We start from the raw sequence: 10149 nt of genomic DNA, 5'->3' as shown, positions 1-10149 counted from the left end.
CCCCGTTTCCTTTGCTCCGCTCCTCACTCTTGTTGTAGAAGTTGGAGTATCGGTTCAAAGTGCCCCTCAGGTAGGAGGGCAGACAGGTTCTGGGGTTCAGCGTGTGGCAGATGGAGGCAGTGGGCCAGCAGCGTGGTGACAAGACCAGCACAGACACTTCCGGCATTGCCCCTTCATAGAAGAGGTCTTCGTTCTCCTCCTCCTCCTCTTCCGTCACCTCTGCGGCTGCTGCGGCCCCGGCTTCCTCGGCTTCCTCTTCGCGCTCTCCCGCGTGCTCCTTGCCGCTGGCCTCCTGGCCACCAGAAGAAGGAACACAGGTTCCCAGAAGCCGGGGGGCCTCCTCGGTCTGCTCCATGCCTCTCTGCTTTCCGAGCCTCCCATCTGCTCCCCCCTTCCCTGGCACCCACCTGTATTTTCTTCTCCGTGTCCTCCAGCTTCAGGAGTTCCTGATCGAGCCGCTGGAGCTGGTAGACGTGGAACTGGCGCTGCAGCTCCTCAGAGGTGCTCAGGGTCCGCAGCATCTGCTGGGGGAGGCGGTGGGGGAAGCAGGGACCGATCTGCTCCAGCACGGCCCCCTCCAGCCAGCTGGAGCCCAGGCTCAGGAGACGGTCCGCCATGTAGTGCCTGCAGCACACACAGCCCAGGCCCGGCCTCAGTGTGGGCACTCGGCACGGCCCAGCCTCCTGCTCCAGGCCTCCAGGCTCCCAGACCCACAAGCTGTCCCGGCCTCTGTCGGCCTGCCTGCCCCCACCTCCCACTCCCGAGGCCCACACTCACTGGTAGTAATGCTCAAAGGTGGTGGCTATTTCCAGGCCAGAGAAAATCAGGACGGTTTCCAGGCATCGCTGTAAGTGCGCCAGCATCTCCATCCCCCGGGCCCCACCAATCCGGCTGCCCTGGATCCGCTGGTCAATGTGCCGGGCAAACTGCTCACTCACCTGGGCAGTGGGAGGAGCACAGGAAAACCATGAGTGGGCTAGGGGGTGGGAGCAGTGAGGAGGTCTGATGCAGTAGATACGAATGGCTCAAAGCTTCATAAATTGGTCAACACTTTCATAAAACTTTTTAAAAACATGTTTTTATTGATTTCAGAGAGGGAGAGGGAGAGAGAGACAGAAACATCAATGATGAGAGAGAAGCATTGATCGATTGCCTCCTGCACGCATCCTACTGGGGATTGAGCCGGCAACTCAGGCATGTGCCCTGATAGAGAATCAAAGTGTGACCTCCTGGTTCACAGGTTGATGTTCAACACTAAGCTGGCTGGGCCATAAAACTTTTATAAAGTCATTAACACTTGTATTAATGAGAGGGAGAGAGAGAAACATTGATGTGAGAGCGAAATATCAATGGGCTGCCTCCTACATGCCCCCTACTGGGTAATGAGTCCGAAACCTAGGCATGTGCCCTGAACGGGAATATGCCCATACTGGCCAGGGCTAACAACCATACGTAATTTAATATGAGGAAATAAGTTATATGTACAAAAATGGTCACGCTGCAGCATTACTAATGAAACAGAACGACCAAAAGCAACTCAGGCAGCCGCTGCCTCACGCTCCCACTGCGTCGTTCCTTGCTTACCAGAGAGCCTGTCACATTTTAGTTTATCATCTGCTTAATTCCATGTCTTTCCTAGAAGACTGTAAATTTTTGAGGGGATGGACTTCGTCTATCTTCAACTCTTAGCACATTTTAAGCGCTTGTTAAATATTTATGGAATGATGCGAATGAGGGAGTAAATTACAGTACATCCATTAGCTGGAATTTAGGCACAAAGAAGAAATGAGTGCAAATAGCAACACTGGCAAAGGCTTTTAATGTAACGATCAAGGAAAACAGGATACGGCATTTTAGGTACTCATGAGTGAACTGTTAAATCATGCATTCAAATAGGAGAAAGTTTATCAAGATATATTAGGATGGTATGCTGCGGGTCACTATGCTTTTTTCTTTGAATTAAAAAATATATGTTTATTGATTTTAGAGAGAAAGGGAGGAAGAGAGAGACATCAATGTGAGAGAGAAACATCGATTAGTTGCCTCCCCTATGGTCCTCGAACAGGGATCAAACTGGAAACATAAGTATGTGCCCTGACAGGGAATCGAACCCTCAACCTTTCAGTCTATGGGACGACGCTCCAAACAACTGAGCGACACTGGCCAGGGCTTTTCTTTGAATTTTTGATAGCATGGATATATACATAAAAGCCAAAACAACAACAACATGGTTACGTCCCAAACCATGCTGCTTACTGAATGGGAATGGAGGGGTGGGCCCTTCTGAGGTGGGGAAGGGAGAGTTTGGGGAAGAGGCGAAGTGGGAGGCTTACGTGGGCAGCCTGGAGAAAAGGGAGCTTCAGCAAGGCCCCAGCACAGCCGTTCTGCAGCGCCAGCAAGAAGGCTGCCCGTGGCCCAAACAGCTCGGAGCTGGACTTCTGCAGATTATTAAAGTGCTCACAGTAGCGTGGCACAAAGTCATCATCCCGCCAGTGTGAGGTCAGAAAACTGTTCACCTGGGGGGAAGGGGCAGCAGCGTGAGGAGGCAACCCCACACCATGGCAGGTCCTCCCTCCCTCCCTCCTCGCCCCGCCCACCTGCTCCTCCACCGCTGCCTGCCAGCAGCGGGTCAGGTTTTTCACGATGCTGCTGGGAAGCCCCGGGGTAGCCAGGGAGCCCCAATCGTGGCTTCTGTTCCTGCCGTCTGTGGAGACAGGGAGGGCAGAGGCAAGGTGGGGGCAGCCCTTCAGCTCCTGGGTCCCCATTCAAGGCTGAGCCCGGGGGCCTTTCCTGACATGCTGCCACCCCAAATGATGCTCCTGGTGGGGTGACACACACTTGGAAGAGGAATAGGCTGAGCACACAGGGAGGGGTAGGGTGAGGAGGGACAAAAGCCGTAGAATGAGTGGGGCACACAGGGCAACGCCCGCACCGAGCTCCCGCCTGAGTCCTCCGGTACTCACTGGGCCGACGAGCGGGCACCTCACAGGGCTCCACGTGCACCAGCAGGTGCGTGAGGCGGCGCACCCGCGAGGAGAAAGCTGCCGCACGGCTCTGAGGGTTGTGGGCCGCCTCCCGACACTGCAGGTACTGGTCCAGCAGCCAGCCCAGGGGGCTGACGCCATCCTCATCTGGAGGCAGAGAAAAGAAGCCACGTCAGGGCATGTCTGCAGGGCCGTGGGGGAGGCTGCAGGACTGGCGGGTGGAGAAAGAGCAGTGGACAGAATGATCTGGGGGAGGGAGGGAGCAAGGCCCCTTCTGATCTTATGGGGTCGGTTGGCACCTGAGAGACATGGGAAAGGAGGTGGCCCTGGGCTGTGAGAAGGGGGGCACTGGGTTTCCAAATACACGCGCAGGTCCCCAAAGGGACAAGAGCAAAAACCGGTGGCTCCAGGGTAGAGCATGAAGAGGCCGGTGAGTGGGGCCGACCACTGGATGGCAAAGGGGTCAGGGGTCGGATGGTTACCCGGGCAGGTGATGTTCTGCACCAGGGGGCTGACCAGGGCCTCCCAGCAGGTCTTGCCCAGCGCTTGGGCGGCCTCGTCGTCAGGGAGGAAGCGATCAGCAAAATTCTGCTCCTGGCGCAGAGCCCCGTTGAGTCTGGGGATGAGGGGGAAGGAGGAAGGTGTCCTAAGTGGCCCCAGTGTCCACCCAGACCAAATCCCCACTGGGTACTTGGCACGCCCCCCCCCCCAGGTTAACTGGCACATTCCATTCCCAGGGCACCAGAGCAATCTCGTCTTTACTCTTTCCTTCCCTCCTCAGACTACAGAACACTCCAGCCCCTCCCCAGGCACGTTAACTCTCTCTCCCACCCGCCACGGAGCCCGCCCAGCAGCCACCTGTGACCTCTCACCTTTCGCACACACAGGCACACACATGCTCGCACACACCTAGAACTCAGGTGCAGGAGGCGCTTGCGGTCCTCCGCTATGTCCTGACTCCAGGCCTGCGCCCGAACCATGTAGAAGAGGCGTGTGTGACGACAGAGCTGCTCCCGGAACACTGGCCAGAACGTGGGCTTGGGGCCCAGGACCTCCAACCCCCGAATGCGCGTGTCGATGCCGCCCTGCAAGGCGCACGGGCCTGCTTCACCTGGTGCACAGTCTCCTCAGGGTGGGCTGCCGTCAGCCACACCCTCAGGCCTCACTCCTGGAGCTGCCCACCACCCAGCTGGAGCTCTGGTCCAAGATCTGCAACAGCTGCAGGGCAAGAGCCGGTGCCCGGGAGCCACACCTCACACCTGCCCTACCTGCTGGCAGCGCTTTACGCGGATCTGGATGACGGGCCAGAAGCGGTTCAGGTTCTGGGGGGGTGGGGGGGCGGGGGGGAGGCTGTCACCTCCATGTGTGGATGAGAGTGCTGAGAGCACAGTCTGCTCCTGTCCCTCGCGGTGTCCCTCCCTTCCCAGCCCAGGACATGGGAGGCCCTGAGGCAAGGGTGCTGCTGCCACCCTCACTGTTCAGGGCCTGATGCCATCACGTAGGCACAGGGATAAAGGCCTCCACTTTCTATGGGGCCCAAGGCAGAGAGGAATGTAGGAGTCTGGGCAAGAGGGTTGATCCTGTGAGGGTTGGTCTCATGGCACAGGGGTCCCTACCGAGTTGAGTTCTGTGTTAAGAGAGCTGGCGCTGTCGCCCCCGAACACCACCACCCTGGCTGGCATGTAGCTCGAGTCTTCGCCGGCCACCAGCAGAGTCAGCTGCCTGGGAGCAGGGAAGAGGAACCAGTTGGAACTGGAACCAGTCATATCCTTGCAGACAGAGCCAAGGGGACCCTGTGGTCATGTTCACGGGGATAGTGCTTCGCCCAAGACAAACACGGAAATCGTGAGCAAGTGTAGGGTGGCCAAGCATATGCATGGAGCCTGTTACCTGATGAGGACGCCCTGGCGCATGTGCACGGTGATGGAGTGGGAGCCGGTGCTGCCGTTGGACTCCCAGTAGGTCTTGGGGTTGCGGTCCGTCAGCTTGCTGGCCCGGTGCGGGTTGGAGGACACCTCCACCTTCTCCCAGCACTTGTCCTCCTTCACTTCCACACTGGAGCCTGGGGGCGGTGGGAGGGGGTGGCGGTCACAGCCCGGTAGATGTGGAGGGAAAACAGACGTAGGTATGGGGGCACGAGTGACGTGGGGACAGGCACGAACCCTGGCACAGATATCTGAGGAACACGTCAAAGAAGGGGATGTTGATGGGTCGGTGGGTTCGTCGGTAGTCTTCGATCTGACCCAGCACCATCTGCAGCCGGAACATCGGAGAGAAGGGGCACAAGGAGTGGGAGGAACACGGAGAAACAGGAACACGTATGGAGAAAAACCCAGCAGCAACGGGACTTCCTCCGCGCCACGGGCAGAGCAGGTCCACATGGGCAGAGGCGTGGAGAACAAAGCCCCAGGGTTACTAGACTCACCTGCCTCTTCCAACTTCAGAAACACGCCCGCCCCTCCACTGCTTGGGCTTCATATTCTTACCATGTGTGAACCCACAAGCTTCCCATCCTTCCCCCTGACCTGGATACAGCCTCCCAGGATGTTGGTGGTAAGCTTCCTGTAGAGGTGGCCATGCTTCTCACACTTGAACACCATGTCCCGCAGCTCCTGGGCCAGGTCCAGCTTCCCCAGGTGCTTCTCCAGGGCCTTGGAGACGGCATCTCGGGCTCCCAGCTGATTCAGCACCACAGCATAGTCCCTGCTCGCGGAGGCCAGGCGGTGCAGGAAGAAGATCAGTTCCTGGAGCACCTGGGGTGTGGGTGGGGGGAGTGAATAAAGGGGACAAGGCACCAGTTACAGGGGCATCTGCAGTAGTGGTAACTATACACCCACTGGGTGCTGGGGCTACTGCCGTGAACAAGACAGAGTGAGGAAGCAAAATGACAGGGATGGGGAAGACACAAGGGCTGGGCGGAGTGAGAGAACCAAAGACAAACTGAAATAGAAAAGCCAGGAGGTGCTCTGCCCCCCTGGCGTTCTCCACTCCTGATTGTTTGCAGGAGGTGCAGACAGCACCACAGCGTGTTTCTCTTCTGGCCCAACTGTCCCAAGAACCAGCTGTGGAGCTGCATTTTGCGATCCTCAGGCCCTAAGCAGACACCTGTGGGCGGGGAGGGGCCGAGAGGGACCAGTGTGTGTGCGCACAGCGAGTCTACCCCGCCAAAGTGTATGCTGCAGACACCCACTGCCACCAGGACCCTAGTTCTCTGACCCGTCCCAAGCCTCTGTGCCCAGGATGTCTTTGTGGCAGGGGACTCTGGGATGTGGTGGTCTCCTCTGCCTCCTGTACCCACTGAGGCTCTTAATGTCATGTAGACATACCCTTTTGTGCAAAAAAGGAGCTGGCAAATAAGATCACACATTGGGGTTGGTTTATATTTGCATAAGGAAACACAGGGAGGATATATAAGGGGCCCATGGGAAACAGGGATTCAGGTGGGAGTGAGAATTCAGTATATATCTTATTATATCGTTTTGATTTGTGAATTGTGTGAATGTATTACATACTTAAAGAAATAAAATTCAATTTTAAAACCAAACCCAAACCAAGGGCACAATGCTCCGCTGTGCCCTTCAGAGCCCCACCCAGGAGGTCTGCCTCATCAGAGGCTGCCTTGCGTCCCCTGCCTTCAGCATCCCCCCCGGGCAGGGCAGGGGTACCTCTCGGTCAGCGTCTGGGGACCGCAGGCAGGCCATGCAGGCGTCCATGGCCTCGTGCCAGGGGAGCAGCAGCGCCTCAGGGAAGTCCACCAGCCGCATCAGGATTCTGGGGAGCAGGGGTGGGAGGAGAGATATGCAGCGAGTCTCAGAGACCCCTCTCCCCCCCACCCCCCGACCGATCACCACCGCATCACCTCAGAACGGCCAGGTGCAGGGCTCTGTTGGCTGCTGGAGTGTCCAGGCTCTGCATCAGCACCAGGAAGGGCTGGGGCTGCTGCCGCAGCAGCAGCAGCAGCGACTTGACCTCGCTCTCCTGGGTCCCCTCTGAGCTGAGGGCTTGCTCCAGATCCAGGACAATTTTCCCAGCTGGCCCATAACCCTCCACCAGATGCCGCAGGGGGCTGCGGGGGCACTGCGTCGGGGGTTCTTCTGCTACAGGACGAGGGAAGTCACAAGGGTTGGCCGCGGTTAGTGATGTGAAGGATCAAAAAAGGACAAATTCCTAACTCTCAATCTTGTTTCCTAACTTCTTTAAAAATGTTTTTGATTTGCTTTGTCCCCTTTGTTTTAGGGCAGCGGTTCTCAACCTGTGGGTCACGACCCCTTTGGCGGTCGAACGACCCTTTCACAGGGGTCGCCTGAGACCATCCTGCATATCAAATATTTACATTACGATTCATCACAGTAGCAACATTACAGTTATGAAGTAGCAACGAAAATAACTTTATGGTTGGGTCACAACATGAGGAACTGTATTTAAGGGCCAGAAGGTTGAGAACCACTGTTTTAGGGTCTCATAAGACCTCATAATGTACTTATGACAGCTTCATGACAAATTTTATATTTTATATCCTTACAACTGCAAAGGCGCTTCCCGTCCACAGAGCAGAGCATTTCCCTGTATCTAAAAGCATTAACACTTAGTTTTTCTCCACACTAGGAAAAATGTGGAGGGTGGGCTTTTTCAGGCTTTAAACTCTCTCAGTTTTCTAACTTTACATCCTCCTTCATTCTATGGAGGGAGCACAGTGTCGGCTTCTCTGATTTGTTGCTCATCTCTTAGGTTTCAGCTTCTCCCTCGGGTGCCATCTCTTCCGGACAGGATCGCACAGAACTCAGCACAGACATCTCCGGGGCTCAGGCCCTCCTAGAGGCCACTGTCTGTCTGGTGCTCTACCTTCCACTCTGGCTGCATCCGCTGATTCCTGGGGCTGGGCCTGGGCGTCCAGCAGGGATGGGTAAGCCGGCTGCCCTGCCAGGGCCTCGGGCGCATATTTCCTGTAGACGCGGCAGCTGAGCAGGTCCCTGAGAGCGCTGTCATCGAGGCGCTCTGGCAGAGCCAGCAGCAGGTCCTGGGCCAACTCCATGGGCACGGCCAGCTCAGCCAGGATCTCGTCATCCAGAACCTGCCATCGGGAGAAGCTCTCACTGCGGGCAGCCCTATGAGCACAGAGGCCCAGGGGACGGGGTAGGGGTGGGGGTCTCTGCATATGCCTTCTCCATCCTGAACCTGTCATGGCTGGCAGCTGGCTCCTCCCAGACGACTCGCCAACTCCTCCGAACTTAGACCCCTTCCCTGCAGCCCCTTCCACTATCAACCTCCATGTCCCACCGGAGCCCTCCAAATGCTCTAGCCCAGTGCAGCCCGTGCAGTGGAGCCCCCCAGCTTCGGGGTCTACCTCCCCATCCAGGTTCTCCTGGAGGATCTGCAGAACCTCCTGGTGGTCAGGCCCATCCAGCTTCTTGATGAAGAAGAGGAGCTCCCACCACTCGGCCTGGGTCAGGTGTTCGCTCTCCTCCGTGTCCTCATCCTCAGGCAGCACGTAGGGCACGGCATAGAGCTCTGCCATGGGCTTCCATCGCCAGGAGGGCAGGGCTGTGGAAATGGGGCATCAGGCACAAGGATCACTGCCCAGCCAGCCAGACCACCGCTCCCGTGCTCAAAGCTTACTCCAGCTCACCCTCTGGGCTCACCTACACCCTGGGCTCCACTGCCCACTGCCCCCCGGTACTCATCAGCCTCCACCATGTCCTCGATGTCTTCCTCAAAACCCAGAATCTCCAGCATGTGCCAGTGTACCCAGTAGGTGCGGCCAGTAGATTCCCACAGCACCTGGAAGAACATGGGGAAGGAGAGGAAAGGGGAATAGAAAGCTCACTTAATGACTGGCTGTGGCCACATGGTGAGGACACACAGCCCTCAGGTGACCCCTGGCCAAAACACTGACACATGGAGAGCATGGACACAGCCTTCCCCTACGGGCACTGGCCCTGCCTCTCCTCTCACCTACACTTCCTCCTGTCCTCCACTACCCTGACTCCCTGGCCCTTTGGGAAAGCCTAACTGTCTCAGTTACCTTCCTGGGAGTCTTCCTGACCTCAGAGCCCTCTAAACCCAGATTTTTCCAGCCTTCCAAATGGCCCCCTTCTCAATAGACCCCTCTTTGACCATTTCAATTCCCTTGGGAGTTTTCTCCTTGGGTGGCCTGCCAGAGTCCCCTGCATGGAGGCCCCATCAGGGTCCCACCACCATGCGCTCTCACCTGCACAGGGGGCACGCCATTGTTGCTCTGCTGGAACTTGCCCTCGTCCCCAGCACTGATCTCCTCGTAATCATCCAGCATCCGCACGCGCATCCCCGGCTGCAGGGTATCCCGCACATACAAGGCATAGGTATTGCCACTTGCGAACTCAGAGCGAGGGCGAAACCGCCTTGACCTCCTGAGGGAGGACTGGGCCTGGGTGGGTGGCAGCCCTAGGCCTGCATCTGCCAGCTGGGGCTGGAAGATGGAACAGGAGGACCGAGCCAAGGGCCCCTGTCTGCTGGAGGCCCAATCCCAGCGCATGGCCTGCACCAGCTCTGAGATCAGGGTGCCCATGGCCATGCTGAATTCCAACTCCAGCCGACCCCTCTCCCTGCTCAACTCCTCGGGAGCAGAGCTGTTCTGGGCTCCTGGTTCTGCAGCACTGTCATTCAGCTGATCCAGGAGGGAGGTGACATGCAAATAGCGCTTCACCAGGGAGAAGAGCAGCCGTCCTGGGACCTGTAGGACACAGTCTTTGGCCCATGTCCACTTTGTCCCAGCTTTAGCCCCTCTCTCCACACCATCCTCTATGGACAGGTGTAAAGGCCTGGTTGCTAGATCTTCACAGCTCCACCCCCAATGCCCCTGACAGTACCTGTGGCAGCTGAATGCCCTCGAAAGACATGGGGTGTTCAGAGAGTGTGGCCTGTGCAAACAGAGCCAGCAGGGCGCAACGGCTGTCAAAATCCAGGTGCTTCTCAATGGCCTCTTGCTGGCTCAGTGACAGAAGAATCTGGGTCCGGGTCCCTGTAACCCACACCCCAATCAGTAACTGCTCCCTAACCTTAACTTTCCCAGGCATCTCTCCTAGACCCCCTATACCCTCCAATCCTTTTCCCACCATACACTAGGAATGACATGATTTGCTTCGAAAGCCAAAACTTGCTTTTTCATATATATGAATGAATATATATA

The 10149-nt window shown here is 57.0% G+C and overlaps 1 protein-coding gene across 2 annotated transcripts in view; it reads right to left on the bottom strand.

Moving 5' to 3' along the window:
* Positions 1–10149, bottom strand: part of CUL7 (cullin 7) — a 14351-nt gene that overhangs the window by 2432 nt on the left and 1770 nt on the right. For both annotated transcript variants that reach the window (XM_014535402.1, XM_014535401.1), the window contains 20 exons: positions 9830–9981; positions 9193–9693; positions 8624–8762; positions 8329–8525; positions 7827–8055; positions 6844–7081; positions 6650–6755; positions 5510–5737; positions 5147–5237; positions 4875–5046; positions 4587–4706; positions 4253–4334; positions 3894–4069; positions 3467–3600; positions 2964–3131; positions 2598–2704; positions 2334–2516; positions 778–938; positions 408–624; positions 28–292 (listed from right to left, as the gene is read on the bottom strand). In XM_014535402.1, the coding sequence (XP_014390888.1) occupies positions 28–292; positions 408–624; positions 778–938; positions 2334–2516; positions 2598–2704; positions 2964–3131; positions 3467–3600; positions 3894–4069; positions 4253–4334; positions 4587–4706; positions 4875–5046; positions 5147–5237; positions 5510–5737; positions 6650–6755; positions 6844–7081; positions 7827–8055; positions 8329–8525; positions 8624–8762; positions 9193–9693; positions 9830–9981 (3666 nt within the window). The remainder of the gene's footprint in view (positions 1–27; positions 293–407; positions 625–777; positions 939–2333; positions 2517–2597; positions 2705–2963; positions 3132–3466; positions 3601–3893; positions 4070–4252; positions 4335–4586; positions 4707–4874; positions 5047–5146; positions 5238–5509; positions 5738–6649; positions 6756–6843; positions 7082–7826; positions 8056–8328; positions 8526–8623; positions 8763–9192; positions 9694–9829; positions 9982–10149) is intronic.

This window comes from Myotis brandtii, unplaced genomic scaffold, assembly GCF_000412655.1.
Source record: "Myotis brandtii unplaced genomic scaffold, ASM41265v1 scaffold143, whole genome shotgun sequence".
Lineage (NCBI taxonomy): Eukaryota > Metazoa > Chordata > Mammalia > Chiroptera > Vespertilionidae > Myotis > Myotis brandtii.
This window is presented reverse-complemented; position numbering and strand designations above follow the sequence as displayed.